Consider the following 25,889-nt stretch of genomic DNA (forward strand, 5'->3'; position numbering starts at 1 on the left):
GCTTTTGTAACTAATCTACAGGACTATTTAAGATTCAATTTTTATATAGTAAAATCACTTTTTTATGAAGTAAAATACATTCAAATTACAAAAGAGGAATAGTGAATAATACCCAGAAAACAATTTCTGTAATTGTGGAATGCATATGAAGTCTATATGTTTGACTATAGAACTGAGCAGTTTGCTTTCTGTCTTATTATGAAGGCAGACATCTCTTTTTCACTTTCAGTTATTGCTGTTACAGAGTTAGAGAAACTCACATCGAAAATTTCAGATACGATTATTTTCTGACCTTGGTGGATATATTTATACACATAGATACCTGATCTCTGACTTCAAGACTAAATGAATGAAAATTTAGTTATATACATTTGTAGTCTCCGGAGTTTAATCACAACCCAATCTGAACTTATCAACATGACATTTTGTTTTGACATAAAAGTGAAAATGTTTTAGCAATTCCTTCCTACATTGCAGCCATTGTCAAGGAAAATAATGAATGCATGGCTTTATATGCCTTTCTATGCATACTTTTATTAGTATTGTTATTGCTATTATTATTAATCATTTTATTCATTTACATTTCAAATGATATCCCCCTTCCCTGTTACACTTTCACAAATCCCCCATCCTATCCCCTCTCTGCCTCCTCTGTTTTGCCTCTATGAGGGTATCCCCCCCAACTCTCCGACTTATGCCTTACTGTTCTAGCATCCCCCTACCCTGGGACATCAAGCCTCCACAGGACCAAGGGCCTCTCCTCCCATTGATGCCAGATAAGGCTATCCTCTGCTACATATGTATCTAGAGACATGGATCCTTCCAAGTATACTCTTTGGTTGGTGGTTTAGTTCCTGGGAACTCTGGGTGGTCTAGTTAGTTGTTGTTGTTCTTCCTATGGGCTTGCAATCCCCTTCAGCTCATTCAGCCTGTCCCCTAGCTCTTCCTTAGGAGTCCCTGGGCTCAGTCTGATGTTTGTCAATGATTATCTGCATCTGGATTAGTCAAGTGCTGGTAGAACCTCCCAGAGAACAGCCATACTGAGCTCCTGTAAGCAAGTGCTTTTTGGCGTCAATAATAGTGTGGGGGTTTGGTGTCTGCAGATGGGATGGATGCATAGATGGGGTGGTTTCTTAATGGCCTTTCATTCTGTCTCTGTTCCATTTTTGTCGCTGTCTTTTGCTTGGATAGGAACAATTCTTGGTTAACAATTTAGAGATGGATGGGTCACCCCATCCCTCAGCTGGGAGCCATGCCTATCTACTGAAGGTGGTCTCTACAGGTTGTATCTTCACTTTGTTGGGTATTTCTGCTAAAGTCATCACCATTGGGTCCTGGGGGCCATGCGCTTCCCTGAAGTCTTGGACTAGTCTAGACATGCTTTCTAGAAAGGATTTCAGATAGTAAAATTTGATTACTACTGCAGCTTGTGAGCAAGAGAAATTCTGTAGAAAACTAAAAACAGTAATACAATTTTTTTTTTAAAAATCCAACTTTCCATTATACTTCTGGGTCATTGAAATAGTTAATAGCCAAAAATTAGGAATAACTTTAATACTGAATTTCTACTGTAAAACTTGGCCCCAGTGACTCAAACCCTATTCACAAGTCACTGGGAAAAAACAAAAAAATAAAAAGATCAGGACAGAGTCCTCAGAAAGTGTGATTTGAAGTGACTTTGCAGAGGTATCTTATTCTACAATTCAGTGGGCTTTGAGTTATTACGTAAGGAAACTGGTATGTGGTAGGAACATTTCACTGTAAGCATTATCATTAATCAGGAAGACAAATATTATTGCAACCACGTATTAAATACTACTTTGAGGTTGCTATAGACTGATTAGAAGTTAAGAGAGCTTATGGCTATTCTAGAGAACTAGAGTTCAGTTTCCAGCACCTAAATGGTGCCTCAGAATTGCCTATACCCACAAAGCTAGGAGTTCTGCTACCCTATTTTGGCCTCTATTTGCTCCTGCATGCTCATGATGCACATACACTTACACAAGCACACACACATGCACTTAAAATAATAAATGAATATATATATATATTTAATATTAAATATTGCTGTTACATTTAAAACACCACTGGGTTCACTCACTTTGAGGAGTATTATGTAACTTGATAGGTGGATAATAAATTCTCACTCAAGCTTTGTACTTACTAGGACCAGTGAATACCAATCCAAAATAATATGTTTTAGTACAGTGCACAACAGACTGGAAAGAGTTAACTCCATTTTAAAAAGTTATATGTATTTCTTGACAAACTCATACATGTGTGCAATATATTCTGCTTATAGTCACCCACACCCTCTCCTTTTCAGCCTCCCACCATCTTTGCAAATCCTCATCCAGCTTTCCTACAATATTTTTTTTAAAAAAACTTTCTTTTTTAAACATTCCGTCATCTTTCCTTCTGCAGAATCTAAGTGCAGTATACTTGAGAAAAATCTATGGTAATATATTTGAATATAAACGTGAAAAGAAATTTTGTAGATTATAAATTAGCTTATGTAAGATCCAGGGGTATTGTATCACTTTAAGGAAACATCATTTTCCAGACAAAACAAGGCAGATGACTCACTGAGAATGTGACAGAATGGCCAAGACTTATACAAGTTCAAAACAGACAAAACCACAGCTTCGAGAAAGAGAAGTGCACACAAAGAAACATGCCTAGCAAAGAAGAAGTTTCTTGAGACTAATAGATGCTTGGAGAGGGAAAAGCCACCTTTTTAAATATAGTGACACTGAAAGTATCAACACTCCAGGCCAAGTGACATCCTCAGGTATAGTCCATAGAATCCACATTTTCTTTTAGTGGCTTTCTTCCCTTTGTTTCTGTTTTTCTTTCCTTTTCTTTTTTTTTTTTAAGAAAGAAAAAGTTTATCAAGGCGTGTGAGTTGAGAGGCAGAACCTGGATGAGTTAGGGACTAGAAAGAATATTCTAAAAATATACTGTATAAACATTTTTGTCATTGTTGTTGTAATTGTTAATAAAAATACCCACAAACAGGTGTGTAGATACTTTTACTTACGAAGTTTCTTTAAGAAAAATGGACAAAGAACCAGCTTAAGCAAAGTTGCCCATTCTTATGGAACTAGGAATGTGCATACTGTCCAGAAATTTCAAACATATGAAAAGGAAATCCTCAACAATCTTAGGAAACAGCAAAGGCAGCTAATAGTTTGAAGACTTTTAAACAAAGTATCCTACAGACCCTCAGGGGCTTTCTGTGGGATTGCACCTGCTGAATCCATCCTGAAGTTGAAAATAGCTTACTTAGGTGACTTTAATTCACCTGACCTACTGCCTGTCCATGCTAAGTAGCATTTTCTTGCTTGCTACCATGGATTTACCCTATAATCAGGTAGCTGATGGAGTGTGTTAGTTCTCAAGAGAACATGAAAACTTGTATCATTTTCCAAAAGATGAAACTGTAAAAAAAAATGTTTACTGGATTCATGATAGTTTTTCATTATCAAAATTTCAAACAATCCTAAATTGAATGATCATAACTTTTAGACTATGTCTAATTCAAGGTGTTTTGTGTTACTTTTTTAAAAATAATATTAACTTCCTTTACGGTTTGTCAGGTCTTATAGTCAGTGCCATCAATTTTTAACACTAAAGAGTTATAACTCTCTGGCCAAAGGATTTGGGAATCATTACCTGGAAAAAAACAACTTAATTTTAACTTGTCATGTTTTAACTTTGCAGTGAATTTTTTATTTGTGGCTAATTGGCTCACTTTTTTTCTATAGATATTTCTTTCTTTTATAGCTTGATGTTTCTTTCTTTATAGGCAGTATTAGTTGGCAAGAGTTGCTACTGTTATGTGCCTTAAAGCAACTGTTTGTAGGATCTGAACAGATACAGAAACTATATCTACAGAATGAAGGAGCTAGTTGTGCCATGCTCCTTCAGACACCCTTCCTCATTTCTTCCTAGTTTCAAGTGGTTATCAGCAATCTCAGATCCACTTCCAATGTCTGTCACGATGGCCCCTTTGAGATCTCCCTGCTTGTCTCTATATCTGCTTTGTCTTCTTACAATAATCTTTGTATTAGAGCAAATGTAATCCAGCATGACTTCATTTTAGGGAATTTCATCCTGAAAGACTTTATTTCTAAAGAAGTTCTTCTGCTCTAGTACTGGATGGAAATAAATTCGGAGGACTCTGTTTCAATTCAGTCTGCAGTAATAAATTCACTGAATTTTGCTAATTAAAGTCTTTCTATGCTCTATAGGGCTCTATCTATGTTATGGTAAAACTATACAGTAGTTTGGCTGTATCCAAAATGCATTAGATATTGATTGGTGATCCATCAGTTAGAAACAGAGGTTCATTTGTTGGTAGGTAGGAAGAAAATACAAGGAACCTGAATCATACAGACAAATAATACTCTGTCTAATAACAATTAAAATTAATCAATATCTCGGACTATACACATTTCCTCCTATGTCTACTGTAAGAATGAATTCTAATGTCCCTTTAAAATTTTCAGATAACCATTGGAAATAAAGAATACTTTGAGATCTTCTGAATTCTGTAGATTCTGTGTATCATCTATTGTGATGAATACATTTACACATGTAATTGAAGCAGACCTTTCCAGGAGTTCCATCTGTTCTTAGAGTTTTGCTTTTAGAGTAGAAGGAAAAACTCAAACACATTAAACAGGAAACTGGTAGGGGTTGTAGAATAGAAGGAAATACATAGGGGACAACAGTGAGAAAATGTTTGCACTCTTAGTAACTACTCAACCTGTTTTACCATAGAGTCCGCATATTCTCATTCCAAGGGAGGGGCACAACAGATGTGGAGTTAGTCACAGAGCTAAGAAAATGAGATTGTTTTAAAAATGATCGTACCTTTGCTTACCAGCAGGCATTTATTCTTTCATTTTTGTTTCTGGCAGAACTTTTAGGCAGCAATTGATCCCACATATTCATTGCACATTTCAGTAATACAAGTGCAAGACAAAATAGCCCTTCTTTTTTTTTTTCTTTATACTAGGAAGTAGATCAATTATACATGCCCATGATATCATGGTATAGCTAAGTCAGAGGCTCAAGAAATGAAAACCAAAAATATCAAAAGGAAAAATGTGTTGTATTTCAAAATTTGTATTGTTACTTTTTTCACTTTAACTAAAAGTTACATTTAAAATTTATACATATGTAATTTACTATGATATTATATAGTGTTAGAGGATATATCTTGGCTGAAATTGCAATACAGAAATGTATAGTTGGTGCTATACATAAAAATATATTTGAGAATATAGATTGATACATTGATTTATAACCATTACTAAAGTAAATACATTCTTAGTATTGATTGGCCCCTTAAGAGATAAATTATATATAATATATTGTTTGGACTTCAGATAACCTACATTGTGTAACTAATATTTAAAATGCAGTGAACATTTTGAATAAGCCTTTATCTCTGGGTGTATTATAGAATAGTTTTGAACTTAAATTTTGATCATTCACTGTTTTACATTTTCTGTTTATCTGAACAAATGGACATATCATCATACTGATAAAAGTTTCCATTGACTGGAGTTACTGGCAGTAACATTGTACTTTTTCCATCTCATTGAAATGAAAATCTCACTTAAAGTAATTTTTCATAGGAAGCCTACATCTTATTGTCAATGTCCATAGCTTTTAAGAATTGATTATTCTCTGGAATTTAATTTAAAAAAAACAAATTGATAAGGAAGGATTCATGATTCAGTTGGCCCTTTTTGTCTCCCTTGGTCTTTCTATTTGTTAACTAAAAATATTTTATTTTTCAAGCATTCCCGACTTTGCTTTCCTTTGCTATCCTCACCCTACACACCATCACTACTAGACTTCAGTCTGTTGATCCGCTTCCTCCAGGTGAGCAATTTCTTCATCTGCTAGCTTTCTTCTCTGTGATCCGAATTTTACATGTAAGATGGCATTCATATGACTGTGCATTTGCCATGCAGAAATGTGGACCTTATTTCTTTAAAGGGAAAATTGTTGTGATTTGCTGCTAATATTTCAAGAAGAGATGTGAGTGTGGAGTTGAAGCGAGAATATATATAATGCGTGAAGTGAGGGCTTCTGTTGCTTATTATACTTAAATGAGTTTAGTGGACCATTGGCAATCATTTTGTATGTATAGTCTACCTGTTGTACTAGTTTCATATTGTAGACAGGATAAGTTTTGTCAAGGGAAAAATTGATGCACCAGTGTGGCCTATACAGGAAAAAGAGACATGAGTGTTCTGTGTATTGTTGGTGTAGAGCAAAGTACTTCACTGTCACAGTCAAAAGAACTCTGTTTACTAGGTCCCCATGTTTTCTGTTTCTTGGACAATCAGTTGCAGGTCATCTTAGATAAGGTTTCTTTTATGCTTATTAGAGGCTTTTAGTGCACTACTTAAAAAAAAAAAACATCTTTACACATCACACCAATACAAATTCCTAGAGGCAGAGCAGAATCTAATTCACATGAATTTTAATAGCGGTCGGAACACAGCATCACTATCCTCTGTAGTGGATGCAATTTGTCAATATATTCTAATCTCAACGCATGCTCTGGATGTGATGTAAATAACCTGAGCACACTGAGGTTTGATGTAGCTGGTCCAGCTGAGTGGAAAGCAGGAAGAAGTATAAGAAGCCTTAGCTATTCATTACTTATATATTCTGGATTTGTATACTTTCAGTTACTGAATCATTTGAATGTATTTCAGAGATTTGATTGCCCTCTAAGGGTGTAATCTCTGCATACAGAAAAGCCTGGTCATTGGAGAAACTGATTATATCAGGTTTTTCTGTGTTGAAAAAATATAAAAGCATATCCACAATCTACAAATCACTGTTATATTTATTTGTGTTGTTTAACTTATTCCAGAAATGGACAAAAAGTTGCCTTACTTCCTGTGTGGAAATGAATGGATATTGGAGATAAAATGTAATGAGAAAAAAAAAAGTCTTAAATGGATAACATCATAGTGAGAAAAAATTATACTTGTCTCTCATTTGGAGATTTTAAGCTAAAGTTTGTGTGCATACCCATATGCACATGCACAATCTATATGAAATCTTCATTTTTTTCTTAAATAATTGGGATTAATTTTAGCCAGCTGGAAAGGAGAGTTTTATTTTTTAATGTAGTACAAATTAATTTTAAGTGATATATATACATATAACTTTCAGATTACAAATTTCTGTAGTTTTTCCCTATTTTCTTATGTGCATTTCTGTCTTGATCTGATATTTACTTCCTGCTCAGGTGCGTATCTTGTGTGTGCTAGCAGATACACATCTACCTGTTCAAAGACACACTTGTACTTTGTACAGTCACTGATTAGTATGAATTTCTGAGCTGGCTGTGAGCTATGACTGAGCACCAAGATACTCAAAACTGTGGTTAGGCAGAGCAAAATTTACTTTTATATCCACTAGATAGTTCCAGACTTTTGCCTTTAAGCACGATGCTTCCATTCATTTCCAACTAGTATAGGAATGTCATCATGTTTACAGAGAGTGCATACATAAGTATATGTTTGCCTTATATTTAGTAGCATTTATTTAGTGGTAATTATGTAGCAAATTTAAAGTTATCGTATCATTTTCAATACTTACATTTGGTTGCTGAAATTATCAAGGTAATAAACAGACATAAACAAACGTTAAGTAATAAAAGTTCAGTTTAGAGCACAATTGTGGAGGTTTACTGACTATAATCCTTTCTTAATATCTGTATATTTGTATTTACCATAACAAATATATCATATATGTTATGATAATTGATTTAACATAATAAACTAATAAAAAAGCACTTTGCTGATATAATATCTATTATCATATAAATAAAACACATATATAGTAGATACACCTGGCCACCTCAATTAGGAGGATTTAGAGAAATAGTCAACCACTATCAGGTAAAATAATTTCTGAAGAAAATTGTAACTGAGTTGAATATACACATTTTTTTTCTTGTCATCATTAGCTACAAAAATTAGTGTCACTATTTACAAAGCGCATACAGGGCCTTAGATGTTCGCAGTAACCTGAAGATCATTAAAGTATGCAAGTAGATATATATATATATATAAGTTTTATCTGAAATGACCACATTTTATATAAGAAACTGAGAAATCAGTATTTTAGATGTCTACACAACATCCCTCCCATGTATACCAAACAATAAGTCTAAAACCTTTTCTGTATTACAGGCAATAAAGATACATGTAAAAAATTAAAGGCAAAATAATATATCACTTATTTTAGAGTGTATATGAAAACATATTTATTTTCAGTAGTTTCAATAAAATATGCTTACTCAGTAAACCGAAGGAAATAGGCAGAAAGTTTCCATCTACCTACTACTGTTAGGCTAATATTATTATTCTGTATTCAGTAATACTACAAATACCTAGATTTGTGTCTTTTGTGCTCACATATATTTTTATAAATACAATAAATGAACACTAAGCAGCTTAATAGAAAACTAACAAATATAATAATTAAAATTGTATTCCATTTCTGAGTTGGCCTAGGGATTTGATTTGGGACAATTATAGGCTAGAGAATATACATACCTGCACTTTATAATGTAAGGTATGAATGGGTTTTAGTTGAGAGCAGATTGCTACTCATATGTAGGAATTTAGTCTCTTTTGAGCAGAAACATAATGTGGTTCCATCTTTGTATTCAGTATTTTTTCCATACTCTGATTTTTATAATATTACTTATAAACTAATATTAGGCCTTCGTTAAGATATTGCAGCAGTTTTTATGACAATGCAAGGAGATGGGCTTGAGGCTGCAGGAGTTTGTTTGGTAATTCCTAGTCTCCTGTGTAATATTGGAAATACATTTTGTTTCTGCTGGAGAATAGAGACAGGGAGAGAGCAAGAGAGACATAAACAGAGAGAGAAACAGAGACAGACAATGACACACACACACACAGATTTTATATACATGTATATATATATATATATATGCAGCAAATTTAAAGTTATCGTACATATGTCATACATATCGTACATATATCATACATATGTACATATATACATATAATATACATTATATATGTGTATACAGAGAGAGACAGAGAGACAGACAGACAGAGACAGAGACAGAGACAGACAGAGAGCGAGGTTAAGAATTTTAACATGTAGGAATTTCTTTTCTTGTCCCTCAAGCTTTATATAAGACTGATTATGGAACACTTAATCCTAGCTGAGTAGTTAAAATGGCCTTTCAGTGAGTATCAGGACCAGGGAAATTTAAATACTAAATATAAATAAATAAATAAATAAATAAATAAATAAATAAATAACAGATACCTGATATCAGTTTGGGCAGCAAGACAGATCATTCTTAAGCTTGAGCATACAGTTTTAGTGCAGTTAAAACCTCAGTCCCAATGAGCTTCACTTAACAAAGAACATCTTAATGAATCTGCCTATGAGGTCAATATGATTTTTTTATTAGATTTGGATTACAAGTCTGAAACTTAAGTATGTTCTCATGTCATTTTGAATTTGTTTTCCTGGTACTACTGCTCGGGGAAAATATGTTTCCTTTTAATCTTCTCTTCTTTGTTCTGGATGTGGTTGATTACCAATTAAGTCAGAGGAATTGCTCTCTAAGATAAGGAAGTATTTAAAACTCCATCGTAGAAAACTTCTGATGTGTGGGTGGCGATATGTGTGTGACTGTCTTGAGCAGAGCTTTTGACCCTTGGTTGGTTACACAGACGCCTAGCTCACTGGGCCACATCTCTTTGCTTTCTGAATTTCCTGACCTTTGTTTCTTGGACTCTTCATCTCTTCAGTATGTTTTAATGATTACAGAATATTAAAGCTGTTACTAGAAAAATGTCTTGTCCTTGCCAGTAAAATCCATTATAAGAAACATTTCAGTATATTTACTCTAGAACATAGAAATTGAATCTATTGATTTTGCTTAAATTTTTATTCTTGGGAAGACCCAACATTACATGATAAAAACATCTGCTTCCAATAAACCTCCAGTGTATTATAGGTACTAATAACAGATGATTTCAGGAAAATATACCAACAGCACAGGAAAGTTTCATGTATCTCTCGTTTCTCATTGTTCTTTAAGTGTTAGTATGTGATTCCACTAGCAGCACTATTGGAGGTGTCAGCTGGCCCATGATATATAACTTGTTTTAATGAAATTAAAGTTGTTGACATTCAAACTTCCCATATGTTACTCTGAGGTAACCTTTACATACTATCTGGTTTGATGCTGTCATGTAAAGGTTTTTCTTAAAACAATGCATATTTAACAAAAATATAAATTCCTTATGAATTACATATGTTGTATGAGTGAACACTCACATGGGAGCACACCCATCGTGTTCACTTCATTGGTAGAGAAGAATTATTATTACAGAAACTGATTCTCCAAAAGTTGCTTTCATTTACATTTCCTGCTTCATACACACACACACACACACACACACACACACACACACACACACACATGAAGCACTGAAAGTGAGCAGGGCATCTCTCTGCTCATTTGGAATTATATCTAATCTAGCCTCTGAAATCTTATCTGTCTCTGTTTCTTTTAGGACATCATTAAAATAAATAACCTAAGCAATTAAAACCTTCCTTAAAATTTCATCCTCTACAACAGTCATATTTCATTGAAAGCTGTTGATTGATTCCTAAATAATAAGATTAACTATCTCTGACTTACCTCTTTTTCTAAGAATGCTAAGAATGACATTGATTCTGTTTACTTGTTTCTAGCAATTGAAGACAAAGAAGTGCTAGAAATGAGCTGAACAACAGGATTTAAATTGGTAAATAGATGTACTTCCCCAAAGAAATCAGATAGCAGGCGTGAGAGAGACACTAATAAGACTATCTTGCTTGCTTCTTACAGAGTTTGGCTTAATAGGCATGTTTTTATTGACCTTCCTTACAGGATTACCACTTTGCTAGGAAGATGACTTGAATCTTAAGTGTATTCATCCATGTCATCTAAAATAGTGCCATTATCAGAGCTAGGGTTAGCTTACAGAGGCAATAAAGGCATAAGTAAAGCATCCTCTGGAAGGATATAGAATAGTAGCAAATTTACATAGTCTCTGGTCTGGAGTTCACACAATTATTTAAGTTGCTAGAATTTAAATTTGTCCTTGTAAACTAAACAGCTTTTGTGAACTATTGCATACCAGAACATAGGTTTTACACTGCATATAAATTAGGTTCTTCTGAAAGCTTCTTAACCCTTTGAAGACTCCACAATTATGAAGACATTAATTTATATGTAGATGGAAGCATTCAGATAAAGTGTGAAATACAAAGGCAGCTAAGTTCAAACACAAAAGAAGCTGGCCCAATTTACACAGTACTGCCACAAGAGATGATAGAAGAATAAAAAGGCAGTCAGAAATTCCTAGGAAAGAAAAAAAAGAAACCTATACATGTTGAAGTGTGGGCCAGATACTCACTCATTCCAGGATACTAATTCTATAATAAAACGATAACAAGCTGATTATTTAAATATAGTTTTTGATTTCAATAACAGTGTCACTGATTATAATTTTTTAAAGGGAAAGTATTCAGACCTACAAATTAGAGTGAAGTAATATTGCCAGAAAAGATTTCCTTGTTTTATCATTTAAGATGGTATCTTTAGAAGCTCTGAGTTTTTCTGTATACAAGCATGGTGTTTAACAAGTGGAACTGATGTTGCTCTAAGCACTGTACTTATAGAAATAGAGTTCCTATGTAAAGCTTGTAGGTTCTGTTTCAGTCTGAAAACTGACATAATGAGTTCATAAATAAATAGTTTTAAATTATGTAAAGTAATGGTTTCTATTGAAGATCACTAATTGGCTTTGAAATTTCTTAAATTTAACACTCCTTCCTATTACATTGTCTTGTTCTCATTTGTGTGATATCTTCTTTCTCAAAGACCATAATCATTTCTGAAGGTAAATAGAGTAACCATAATAAATATTTGAGGAAGATGGGGGTAGCATGAAAATTATTTGGGAAATCATGATATTTTTGTCATCTGAAACTGAAATGCTTATTCTGAAAAAAAAAAGGCATTTCTTTATTCCTGTTGATTTAAATCATCTGCATGTTAAATAAACTTCTGAGATCCATATTCTATTTTATTTACTTATTCTTTCTGTTGTTGACTTTTTGTTGTTTATGAAAATATTTTTCTCCTTCACATATGTGGTCACATGTATAAAAGATGGTTTATGATTTTCGAAAAGTAGGGAAAAATAGTAGAGTAGGAAGAAGAAGCATTTATCGGATGCACAATCACAATCTGTATAGGATCTATGCTGAAAATTTCTTTTTTCTTAAAAAAAATTATTTGAGCCTAAAGACTTTAAGACTGTCTTTGAAATACGAGTAGATAAAGTAAAATGGAATCTGAGTAGCCAAAAGTTGGGACAAGAATGACCATGGCTGAAAATAGTTTTGAAAATAGGGAAGTATGATATTGTTAGCAATAGAAAGAATGAAGCTTCAAGCCTTCTGAAAACCATGCTGATGTGGATATTATCTTCTTGTTTGTACATCTACACATTTTATGGACATAAATGCTGTTGAATTTCTTTCTCATTCAGTGCTCAGATAATAGAGGAATTGTACAAGACATGTGGTCAATGGCCCAATCACTTTGTGCAACATTGCCTGCTGTACTGAGTTTTTTTTTTTTAATCGTATTAAGAATTTTCCTATGGAATTTTTAGGTGCTAGCTAATTTTTACCTACACAGTAATTATATTTATTTTTTGTTACTATTTGGTGATGCAGTATATATTCTTAAACCGATAAAGCCAGTCTTACATAGATCTGTGAACCGTACACTTCTATCTGGTTTTAGTTTTTGTTTCTACTCTTTACCTGAATCCATTCTCTCTAAACTCTATTACAGGGCCATTTATCTTTTGAAATGAAGATCATATAGCACCTTTTGTATAGATTCCTTTATGATATTATCATATACATCATTTCCCCAGATTTCTGTTCCTTGATATTACTGTAACACAGTTCAAAATGTAGTTGCTCATGAATTGCTTCCTTTATGTAGAATTCAAATCTACTGCATACTCTTTCAAAATGTAAACTTCTTGGGGATGAGCAAGAATTTCACAAACTTGTGAATTTGAAAGTTACTAATTTACCATAAACCACTACCTATTATAATACTAGACACAAACTAGTTGCTTAAGATTGATAAATGAAGAATCATTAGGCATGGTATCTACAAATAAATTGAAGAAGCACACACCATAGGCACCCTTAGAACCTCTTTCTTGGAACACAGGGATACATTGCTTTGTGTGCGAAGGTTCTGCAATAGTCCTTTTCTCAAAGCAAATGCAAACCTGTATCACTGTACAATACTAAGTCTGAGAGGCAGTTGTTCTAAGTGTGCCTGTTAGGAAACACATAGCCCTATTTAGCTGTGTCTCCACTTCCAAGCATCTGCTACTGCTCTGGGTGATAGCTTTGCCTGTATAACAAGACTTGTGGAGGAGGGCAACTAAATTTTAAATGATAATCTCAGAGAAGTGTGCTGTGGGACACAGTTATGTTTGTGCTGTAAGTTTTCACAATGTGGATTAGTATCTCATTGTTTTATATACCGAGTACTTCCATATCAAATCTCCTTCTATTGTTTTGTACTTGTTCTGTAACATAAATGTTATTTCTATTTGTCTCAGGTTTTTCTTCTTCTCTGGGCACTATCTGTATATTATCAATATATATTCAAACATTCCACTCTGGTAGGCATTTAGTTATGTCCAAGAGGTCACAGACACTTAAAAACATCCCTGAAGGTGAGCAGGTGCATTGAATAGTAAGTACTACTGCTCCAAGCAGCTCCAAATACGCAGCTGCAATTGGATTCACTTGAATGATATAGGCCAGTGGTTTCTGGGGCCTGAATGCAGCCATGGCAATACATTTAGAGGCATTGTGCAATGCAGGTGCATGCTTGAGGATTGGTACTTCAATGCTGCCACGGTTTGACTATTTGATGGTATTATAATAACTCCCTCTTCAAAATGTGCTCTCTGCCTATCTGAAGCAGATAGAATAGCATCCCACACCTAAAATAAAGTCCGGAAGTGAGATTGTTTGTGCATTCAAACGAAGTACAAGTGTTTCTTTGGTTGTATTTTGGTTCTGTGAATTATGTTTTCAAATTCTTATCATTTACGAATGATCACTATAAAATAATTAAGTTCATTGTTCCTAATATGAAAGATTATTCCTCATTAAATTAATGATGTGTGAACAGGTACCTTCTGTAAGGAGTATATTGTAATAAGATATTTTACTTCATGCATCAAAACTAAAAGGCAAGATGACACCTCACTTACACCTATCAGTTGTGATATTTGATTAGTAAGCAATATAGCTTCCAGTGCTCAAGTGAGAAATACAAGGATGCAAAGCACTGATGAGAGCTCGCCTAGGTAATAAGTGATTGTTCTTTCCCCATCGCAATTTTCTATTCTCATTATTCATTTCTCTTGCATAATATACATATCACACTTATTAAATGGTATCTAAAATGCAGCAGAGAGCAATGTGAGACCTCGTTAAGCAAAACCCTACCTCTAATACAATTGTGTTATCAGACTGTTCATTTTATATACTGAATGGAAAAAGGATAGTTTTTCAGACAAAATATCTTAGCTTCAGATTTTTCAGAATAATACCAAAAGTGGAATCTGTATTCCAGTCATAGGCAGAAAGAGGGAAACCAGGTTTATTTTTATCAAATATTCTAGTATATAGGGGCTCAAAAGGCTATAACTGGAATTAATTTGTGTGGATATAGATTATTAAGATCCCAGATCTCTGTAGTGACTCACATTGTCACCACAAGCTCTCGGGATTTACAGAATGGTAAAGGGAAGTTAGTGAATAATAACATAGCCAAAACAGGAAAAGAAAATAAAACACTGTTTATGTTAGAGAAGTGTCATTTCACAGGATGTTGCAAGTCATGCCAACTTAGTGAAAGAAATCTGCTTTATTAGGTTTGGTGAACTGTATTCTGACAAGATTCCCAAGTCGGCAGAGATCGTTTTCCCCTGATATATAAGAATATCCTTGAAGAAATTGGAATTTGCTTTGCTCACAGAGAAGCATGTACACTCTTATATGTAAATTTATAGTTATGAAGTGAAGATTAAAGAAAAAAAGCAACAGCAGGCTAGCATAAGAAGCAATATGTCTTGATCTATGGTCAAAGGTCCCGTTTCATCAAAATTTTCAAGTAGATGAGAATCTGAGACATATAATGTGCTTAGATACTATAGAACTAATTTAAAAAATATTGTGCTAGCTGAAAATAGAGATCAGTGCCTGTCCCACTTTTCCAGACAGCTAATAGGTGTTATGAAAGCTTACATTGGTGAAAAGGATAAATGAGAAATAATAAAATAAAATAAAGTAAAATAAAATGAGAATAAAAATGGACTTCTATTTATAGAGTGATCTGCTTGGAAACAACTCTAATTTTAGGATGTTACAAGAACCACTACCAAGCACTGCCTTACTAGAAACGCTCTATGCCTATCTAAAGCTGTTTACAAAACAGAAATAAAAACACCTTGCTGATAGTCACAAAGCACAGAAGAGTTTTAAATAACCCTCCCCACTGCTACTGCAATGCAGAACTTCTTCACAGACACCTTGATTTTTAGACAGATTTTCAAACATCTGTGTCACAGATATTATTACTTCATTGTTTATATTTCTAAGTAGATACTGAACACATATGAGTGAGATACTGAACACATATGTATATCTGATGCGGGAAATTCTCTGCTTTTTCTGGAAACATTTTTCCCTTAGGTATTAAAAATATGTGAACTTTGGAGGTAGCATGTAATCTGAAACTAAGGGGACGAAATTCTCTGATGCCCTCTCCAACTTTCCTAAGCAGTGACAAGTCAGTTGCCAAGTATTTTCCTTTCGGTGTGCTGTCTAGTGCTTTAAAGAAAAAGGAATAGATTTAAACTTATGATTTGTGATGTCTCTGCCTGAGAGAAAAACAGAAAAGAAAAATGAAATAAATTCACTCTGAATTAAGATATTTGTGTTTAGTCACACAACAGATTTTCTTTATAGTGTACACACACACACACACACACATACACAAATGTGACATTCTGGGGAATCACCTGAATTTTATAAAACTGTCTATATTTGACAAAGGTTCACTTTTCTTTGCTAAACCTTCCTGGCTTTTAATTGTAATGTTCACAGTAGTTGAGGACACTCTTCACTGAGCATCAGAATGGCTATGAGTGTTTAATGATAGAGTGATGTTCTAGGATTAAACTCTCAATATAAAGGCTAAATAATACATAGCCTTTCACCAAGACTGCTAAAAGTACAATTATTTAAGTGTTTAATTATGAAAATTTAACGTTAAATATAGTTAATCATTGACCTAACCTCTGGTTACACATGCATCACTATACAATAAAAATAATAAAGTATAGTGTATTGAGTTTCTATTACATTTCTATCTTTCTTTTTTTCATCATTTTTTGAGACAAAATTTGACTATGTGGCTCAGGCAGGACTGGCTGACCTGCAACCTTAGCTTTCTAAGTTCTAAGTGCTGGGATACATGTATATACATACATACATACATACATACATACATACATACATATATATATATATGTGTGTGTGTGTGTGTGTGTGTGTGTGTGTGTGTGTGTGTATGTGTGTGTGTGTGTGTGTGTGTGTGTGTGTGTAGTGCACAATCCCAATCCAGACTGTCCTGAAATTCAGAATCTCCACCCTACTCTTTCAAGGCATAAGGTTACAGGCATGTCTACCACATTTCAGCCAAAAAATGAATTCTAATAACAAGGAAATGGTTGAACCTTCTTGGTTGTTAAGAAGTGTTTCATTGAATTAGATACTTAAGAGTTCAGACTAAGTAACCTCTATTTGTTAATGTTCAGATTTTTTTTTAATTCCACAGTTCCTGTAGCATGTATACCTTTAGGGCTCTGTTGTCTTTCCAGGAAAGATTACATTCTTTGAAAGGATGACCGTGTTGTCTTGAAGCAAGGATGACAATAAATGAGAATTATTTCTAGGTAATATCAAATTAGAAGGTAAATTGGATCAGAACAACTTTGCTGTGAGCTCTAATGCCTAGAGCCTCTCTACTTGTCTAAGACAAGCATCAAATCTTTGTCCACAAGCCCTGTTTTTGCAATTTTACTATTCTATGTTCTGCTCATCTATTCTTTTGAAGACACAGACAACAATTTGATTATATTCTTTGATAGCTATAATGCTTGATTGAATATTTGCTTTATCTTCTTTATCACACACTTTTAGCTTATTTGAGGACATTTTTAAATATACAGTAGATGAGGTACATGTAGATGTAACCATGTCACCTTCATAACCACCCTCTTTCTCGTTCTATTCCTCTACCTTTGCCTTGATCCTTTCTTTCTTCTTCTGCACTCCTCCTTCCTTCTCTTCTTCCTTTTATTCTTTAACTACTCTCTCCTTTCTTACTTTCAGTTGTTTCATTTTGCCTAACATTTTCTTCCTAGCTATTTTTTTCCTGAATAGAACCATGTTCCCTTTTATACCTACCTACTTGTCTGCTTATTTAAGTTCTTTCAGGAAGATTCTGCTCATTAATCCTTACTTAAACTTTTGCAGTTATAGTTAACTTTAGGCTCTTCGTTTCTGCTGTTTTTACAAAAACGCCATTCGATTTTCCTCACTGTCTGTGAACTGCTGGCGTCAAAATTACAGTGTAATCACAAGCTGAAGAGCTTATAATGTATCATAATCAATACGTAAAATTTGCTTCTCTGGATGTGACAGAAAGGAGTCAAGTAAAAAATCTGGGGAAGTGCAGCAGTGAAGCACAAACACTTGTTTGATGTTGGTGGTTTCAAATTCAAGGTCAATTCACATTTTTAAAATCTGCATTAGTCTTTCTCTTTCTCTGACTCTAAATCCATGTTGAGTTCATTCAGTGCTGGTTATGTAAATAGCTGAAATGGAAGTCCAGTCAATACTGAAATATGAAACCATGTTGGCATGTTTCAAAACGAGTGTATTGGTTGTAAATCATTTAACGTAAAATGCTTGGCTCCAAAGGATTACAGAACATTAACAAAGCTATACGATGCTCTTCAGAACAGACAGCACACAGAAAATACCCCATAACAAACCTTTAATTCACTAAAAATAAATTTTAATCTGAGTTCTAGGTTCTTCTCTAGTAGTTCATTTCTCATTTAACTGGTTCCCAGACAAAGTCTACATTACTCTATTGATACATAATTCAGACTACCTCTCAAGATTCTTTCCTGCTTTACATAATAAATTTAAGAGGGATACTGTATTTTTCCAAGGAAAATATTTTATTAAAATGGTAAGTTAACATATGTGCAAAAACAGCCTAAATACTTTTAAATTTTCACAAGTGTAAATTATATATGGTATGACATTTCACACTATTTTGTCTTGCCAAGGACCACTCTGGCACTTAATAAAATATTATTTATTTCATGGCTCAAATTTCTCAATTTCTTAGGGTAGTTTGTGGGTATACTTGGTTGATAATTAATGAGAAATTGCCTATGGGCTTTAAATATAAAATTAAATGTTTCTTGTGACTTTGAAAAGGTACCATACAAATAATTTTAATTTTGCTGTTTCCTATGTCAAATGCATTGTTTGTAGACTTCTCTTTCCTTGTAGATTATACCAGATATGTAGGGATCATCTAGCATCAATTAAAAGGAATGCCCTAGGGCTCCTAAATGTATAGGGAATTCTATTCCCATCACATGGAGGTAAATTGTAAATATCCTCTTCTCCTTGTAGTAGTCTCCATCTAAAATGCATCATTAAACAAAAGGGAAGCCACCATTCACAGAGGAAAGAAACTACCGAGTAGTCATAATTCAACGACATGGTGGAAAATATTGGAACCAATAGGGAGTTCATAGCTACCATCACAGAGAACACATCTTACTTGACGTTTCCTCATTACTATCTTTAAATTAGGAATCATTAAATAATGCTTTATATAGATTCTCCGTATGTCTATTGGCAAAGAAGGAAGTACAAGTTCTCAGAGAAAACATTATTGTCTAGAGTAGGAAATCATGAAGTATCATTATTCTGAACTATACCTGTTGAGTAAGCCGTTTTCACCCACTTACACCAAACACAAAAACTGAAAGTGAAAGGAATTGATTACAAGATCCACATGCATATATAATAAAACAGGAAAGTGCCCTTCTGACAAGCTTATTCATAATACATTGTGATAGGAAATTCCATTTGCCACTCTCAGTAGGGAAAAAGTCAGATTTGAAAGGAACCCTTTTATTTCATGACTGTCACCAAAATAAGAATTGCAAATAAAATAAGGAGAAAATATTTTTAAAGTATTTTAGAACTTATTATGAAAATTTGTGATCCCTGTTATTTGATTTAACAAAAAGAATCCTCACCACCCTTTTTGAAGCTTTCTGTCTCCAGGATGGGTTACATAGAACAAGGACTAAATTCCCCAGGGGATCTGGTTACAGTGATGCTGTATTCCACTGAGAATCACTCTCCCATGACCACGTTTTGCTTCTTCCCAGGCTATGGGAATTTGTTAATATCTAGAGAATAGACTTAAATAAAACCATTGTCTCAACCAGCAGGTTTATGCAACCATCCTGAAATGTTTTAATTATTGTTTTCTTTTCCTTTTTAATTAAGAGAGCAGAGGTCAAGCAAGCCCACTGAGAACTGATCACAGCCTCAAGTAGAAATGGCAAGGAAACTAATGATCCGATTGTTGTTTTCTCTTTTGTTTTGCAGAACCAGAAGAGTGCATTAATTGCACAGATGAATGCCGAGTGCTTGGTCATTCTGATAGGTGTTGGATGCCACAGTTCCCTGCAGCCAATCAGGCTGAAAATGCAGATTACCGCACAAATCTCTTTGTACCCACAGTTGAAGCTAACGTTGAGACTGAGACTTACGAAACTGTGAATCCCACTGGGAAAAAGACTTTTTGTACATTTGGAAAAGACAAGCGAGAGCACACTATTCTCATTGCCAATGTGAAACCTTATTTAAAAGCCAAACGTGCCCTGAGCCCTCTCCTCCAAGAGGTCCCCTCAGCATCTAGCAGCCCAACCAAGGCATGCATTGAGCCTTGCGCCTCAACAAAAGGCTCCCTAGATGGCTGTGAAGCAAAACAGGGGGCCTTAGCAGAAGCAAGCAGCTCCTACCTGCCCACTGACAGTCAGTATCCGTCACCCAGTAAGCAACCAAGAGACCCTTCCTTCATGGCTTCTGAGCAGATGGCAAGGGTCTTTGCGGATGTGCATTCCAGAGCCAGTAGGGATTCCAGCGAGATGGGAGGTGTGCTGGAGCAGCTTGATCACCCCAACAGAGATCTGGGCAGAGAGTCTGTGGATGCCGAAGAAGTTGTGAGAGAGATTGATAAGCTGTTGCAGGACTGCCGGGGAAATGACCCTGTCGCTGTGAGAAAGTGAGGGGGAAAGGCATTGGTGTTTCCTTGTCTCTTCTGTTGATTTGAAAATGATCATTCCCGGTGAAAACCCATTTTACAGGGATGGCAAAGGACCAGTGCTGCTTTAAGGCTTTTAGTGAACATCTGAAGTGCCCACAAGTATGTTCTTTTCACTGCTGTTTCTTTTACAGAAATAACAATGGTTTTGACCAAACTTATATTAGGACAGAATTAATGATGCTTAAGGAGAAAGGAGAAAAGAGAGGGAAAGAGAGAGAGAGAGAGAGAGAGAGAGAGAGAGAGAGAGAGAGAGAGAAGAAATTGGAAAGACGAAAAAGGAGGATGAGACAAGTTACCTTTTGACAATCTGTTAGGAAGGTACGCAGTGTGAGACTTAACGTATTTCTGATCACTCTAAGACTGTCCTCCCACGAGATCGATGCTGACTTAACTGTTTACCTATAAACCCATACAAAGCAGGGTCATATTTGTTATCTGTGGTGGACTACTAGCTGACATCACAGGCTTCTACTGAAAGTCCCGAAACGACCTTGCAGTAGTCCAAGCTACACCAAACATTAACACATATTTGTGGTAAACATTTCTGTATAAAGTACCTGCCAAGCATAGAAACACAAAGACCATTCCATACCATTAGTCAGAAAGCAAAAGAAAAAAATATGTAATAATAACAAAACAGAAAAAAAAGATAAAACAACAAAAACCCTTGGTCATTTGTAAGACACCTCATGTCATATAAAAGTTCAATGTAAAAAGATATAGTCTGTGTTGTCCTGACACATGTAGACCTGTTCACTTCATTAAAGAAGAAAATTTTGAAAATTTAAAAATGTCTATTTAGCATTTTAGTGTCCAACAAAGATATAAATAACAGTGGGTTTGCTTTACATTTGAACAGTTCTGAATTATGGGTTATCTTTGAGTAGTAATACTGTGAGGAAATTAACATAACTAAAATGTTTTACTCATTTTTGGACACTAAAATAGCTCAGGAAAGTGAAAAAAATGTCTTAGGCATAACAAATCATATGATCATTTAAATGTGCAGATGTAAGAAGATTCAATGTGTTTACATCAAATGACATATTTTTATTGATTTATTGCAGATTCCGTGCATATGAGCCAAATTGTTGAGTGTATAAGAGCTATATTGTGTATTTTATTAAATTAATATATAGTTGTGTTGCAAAAATATTTGGGCTTATATTGTAAATGGCAAGTGTTGCCTCGGTAGCTGTCGAACTCTATGAGTTTTGTTTTTTCCTGCTTCCTTTTCCCCATGGAGCGTGGGGAGCAGGGCCTCAGAGCAAAGTCTCTCGTTTAATGTATAGTCTACCAAGTATACAGTACACAATTCTGTTCAAAATGTGTTTGAGTGAGCTGATGGAGCTAACTGAAAGGTCAGAAAAATACATCTGTCAGTCATAGTTCTGTGCAAGTCCTTGTAGAAAGCTTTGATTAAAGTCATGCTAAATCACAAGAATTACATTTGTACCAATACTTGGAAGTTCCCCCACACCCCTTTTTTTCAATAACATGAAGCTTGTGCCTATGTAGATATCATAACATTGGTTGGTTCTCAAAGTATCTTCAGTGGTTCAGGTGTGTGTGTACACATCATATTTGTAATCATACGAAATTTTCTAATGCATGTGTAGTACCAATGCTGATTACATGCATTGTGTACTGTGTGTTTCAAGAGGTCTGGGTCTTTAAACAAAATGTGTTTTCCTTTAGCCCCGTGCTCTTCTGCCTGCTTTTATTCATGTTCTTTGAGAACAATACCTATTATTCCATCATTGGGTTGCACCTTTTCTTGTGACATTTAGCAAGTTTCCAACTTACTTCCTTATGAGGCTAAGGCAACTCTAATTTCAGGAATTGGGAAAAATAAAATTAGCATTCACAGAAGTAGTAGCAGATGGGGAAATGCCTTGATTGACATTTTCCTTCAGCATTTAAAATTTTTTTTTGGCATTTAACAGCTTCATGGCAAACAGTTTGAGCCCATACCTAGGAAAATGTGGTGTTCAGTTAAATAAAGGCTGTTTGTGCTCTGGAGCAGGGAAAAATTATTATTTGCAAACTGGGAGGGATTTCTGTGCCTTCTTTTCTGGCCACCAAGCCAGTGTAGAAACAGTATAAATGTCAAAAAAAATAAGAAGAAACTTATACTAAAAACAAATGGAAAAGCAAAACAAACTTTGAACTAAATTAAGTTTTATAATTAATAAAAACCTGCTGGAAATATTTCCATCATTTCAGGAAAGTTTTAGATTGTACCCCACTCACAATTGCTTTGGGGTTAAGAATGGATGACTCCCCTTGGCCTTATTTTCTTGAGAACTGCATTGGGTTCTTGGCACAAGCCTTTCCACATCTCGACTCCTGCTTTTTGTTATCCGTCCATGTTTAAATTAGAAAAGAGGAGATCTTGTACATGCAAAACCCAACTGACATTGATATTTTGGACCACTTATGTATCTACAATGTTTGTCTCTCTTCTCTGATGTTACTTTTACCAGGAGACTACAAATTTATTTAGCTTTATAGATAGTTGACAGTTGCTGAAAACTGTTTCCATTTAATCATTCTGAGCTTTGCCTCTCTCTCACTATTCAGATAACCACTTTAGTGACATCTAAAGCAGTGTGCAAATAAATTCAACACAAACAATAGTTCTAAGTAACCAGCTGTTCAATGTATTGTTAAGCATCTGAAACACTGAAACACTACACGAGTCTCAGAATTGCTTATGCCAACATGTGAGGGATTGACTCTAAGCTGTCACCAGTGATCTGCTAGTGTTAGCTGTTTAATACATTACTTGTACTTAGTAGTGATTATTTATTTACAAGTTGGTGGTAGTTCAAGTCAGGACTCTGAGCTTTTATTGTTGAGGGAATCTTGTTTTTATTCATCTCCCTGGGACCTGCCTTTAACACAGAACTCTGGTGCTTGGCTTCCAAGGAAGCCTTTGCGATGCCAAAATCATACATTTAGGGAAACAATGGCTGTGGTGGATAGTACATAACTGGGGAGAGTTGAGGTGGTTTCTGAATTTAAAATGCTTTACAGACACACACACACACACACACACACACACACACACACACACACACAATGAAAAACAAAGTCCTTTAATTCTTTAGAGTTATTTAAGCAGAGGAAAACTGTCCATTTTGGGAAATTTTAGTAAAAGACACAAAATGCAAAAAAAAAAAAATGGAAAAAAGAATGCATAATGGTGAACTAAAGACAAAACATTAGTAATGAAATATTTTCCCCATTTGTTAATGATGAAAATATTTTCTTTAAAATTCAGCATAGTAAGAATCACTGTTATGCTATATCAAAGTAAACACTGAAGAGGCATATATAATCTCAAAGAAGGTTGTCACATTGTTTCTTTACCAGACAAACTTCTCCTTATGGCAAACAACACAAAAAACTAGACCAATCAATTCATGGAATTACTGGGAGAGAAATTGATTGTTGCTTTCCTGAAATTACCTAGGCTCTTGTAAAACATGACTTTCCTTTTAAGGATGTAGGCACTGCTCAAATTAAAAAAAAAAAAGACACCATAAAAAATAGTCATGTAGTAATGAGCAGTATACTTTATGAGAACCAGGTTAAAAGCTGTTTGTTGTCTAATGGAGTGGAAGCTGCTGGGGTCATCAAATAGCCAAGGACTGGCATACTATATGACTACTCATTATTGTCTAATTATATTCTTTTGACAAGAGGCAGCATTTACCAGAGCATTAATTCTATGTGAGTTTTGGCTATCAAGATGTGTTGATTTGAAACATAATTGAATGAGGCCTGATTAAAGTCTGACTCTCCTGGCCCCAGTGTTTTCTGCAGGTTAGCTATGTGCATTTATCGGTCCCATCATTTCATAAGGTTCTTCGCTGCACCAAGTGATTGGTGAACAAAGACGACGACGACAACAAAAGCAGCATACGTTGTATGGATTTATCTCAACGCTATTGTTTAATGGCTGTGTTTCATGTGACCTGTCTGGAAAATGAGGACTCCGAATAAAAGCTATTACTAATAGTGGTGTTGCCTTCCCTTGATTCATTAATGCAGATGTGATGCATTCCACTGCACACCACGAGAAAGACTCGAACTATAATTATTTGGGGTAAAGCAAATATGATATCACAATTGTCTTTGCTAATTATCTGCTTTGCTAGAAAGCAAGATTTTAGAAATTACTTAATAATAAGTCAGTAGTTTCTAATAGAAGTGAACACTCAAATATATTTGATGAATGAACTAGTCTTGGGTACATGAACAGAGAAACTATGATCTATAAATTCTTAAACCTTGCTTTCTTTACATTTGGTGTAAACAAAAGCCTCTCCTACCGTTACAGTAATCATTTGGTAAATCCATATTATGTATTTGCCTACCTACCTAATATGCACCCAAAATATACTGTGAATGCACAGTGGTGCCTGGGGTGCAGCCATGTGGAAAAAAACAACTGGACGAATTTTAATCCACCCAGCTCTTCAAAAGGTATATATGATTACTCCTGGTTTTCCTTAGTTATGCAAAAAGGCTGTATTTTTACTTATTCACCGCAAATGACATGCTTTATAATTCACATTCACATAATATTTCACCTCATAGGCATTTTGTTTTCATTTTTATTACATTATCAAGACTGTGTGCTACATTAGACTTATTAGCACAGATTGAATAACTTTCCCTGTCCTCACTTTGGTTCATCTCTATGTTGGGCTTTTTGTTTCATTGAACATTTGCTAGATTGCAGTATATAGAAGAATTCTTCTAAGATACAAAGAAGCACCAAAACAGTTACATTTTGTATGCAGAATCTGTACAGTTTGTGCCTTGTACAGTTGTATTATGAACACACACAGGAGTGCAATCCTTGCTTTCATAGGAGTTGCAAATGCTGTTAGTCTATTCTGCTGTCCACTGCTTTACAATGTAAAGGTAGATCAAGACACTGTTAATTCAGTCAAGTGAATCATGTGACCAAGGCCGAACGTTATCTGGCTATGACAAAATTAGGAGATCGTGAGCTCAGCTTAGGAAAGCCTTGGTATATGTCAATGAAAATCAAAGTCCTGGGAATTATACTATTTTCATATAGATATGACCAAAGTTGCAATTACTTGACAGTTCTTAGAAAAATTTTAAGAAAATAACTATCCACTTATAGTGCCAGTATGGCACATTGAACACAATATCTAGTCAATAGATTGTCTTCAAATTCTTCATTACTATGGATTCTATAGGCTAACACAGC

At 34.7% G+C, this 25,889-nt stretch overlaps 1 protein-coding gene across 1 annotated transcript in view; it reads left to right on the plus strand.

Moving 5' to 3' along the window:
• Positions 1 to 24,661, plus strand: part of Pcdh17 (protocadherin 17) — an 89,019-nt gene extending 64,358 nt beyond the window's left edge. The window contains exon 4 of the mRNA XM_028758335.1: positions 19,915 to 24,661. Coding sequence (XP_028614168.1) covers positions 19,915 to 20,597 — 683 coding nt within the window. The 3' untranslated portion in view covers positions 20,598 to 24,661. The remainder of the gene's footprint in view (positions 1 to 19,914) is intronic.
• Positions 24,662 to 25,889: the final 1,228 nt, after the last annotated feature.

This window comes from Grammomys surdaster, unplaced genomic scaffold (genome assembly GCF_004785775.1).
Source record: "Grammomys surdaster isolate TR1022 unplaced genomic scaffold, NIH_TR_1.0 126189, whole genome shotgun sequence".
Classification (NCBI taxonomy): Eukaryota; Metazoa; Chordata; class Mammalia; order Rodentia; family Muridae; genus Grammomys; species Grammomys surdaster.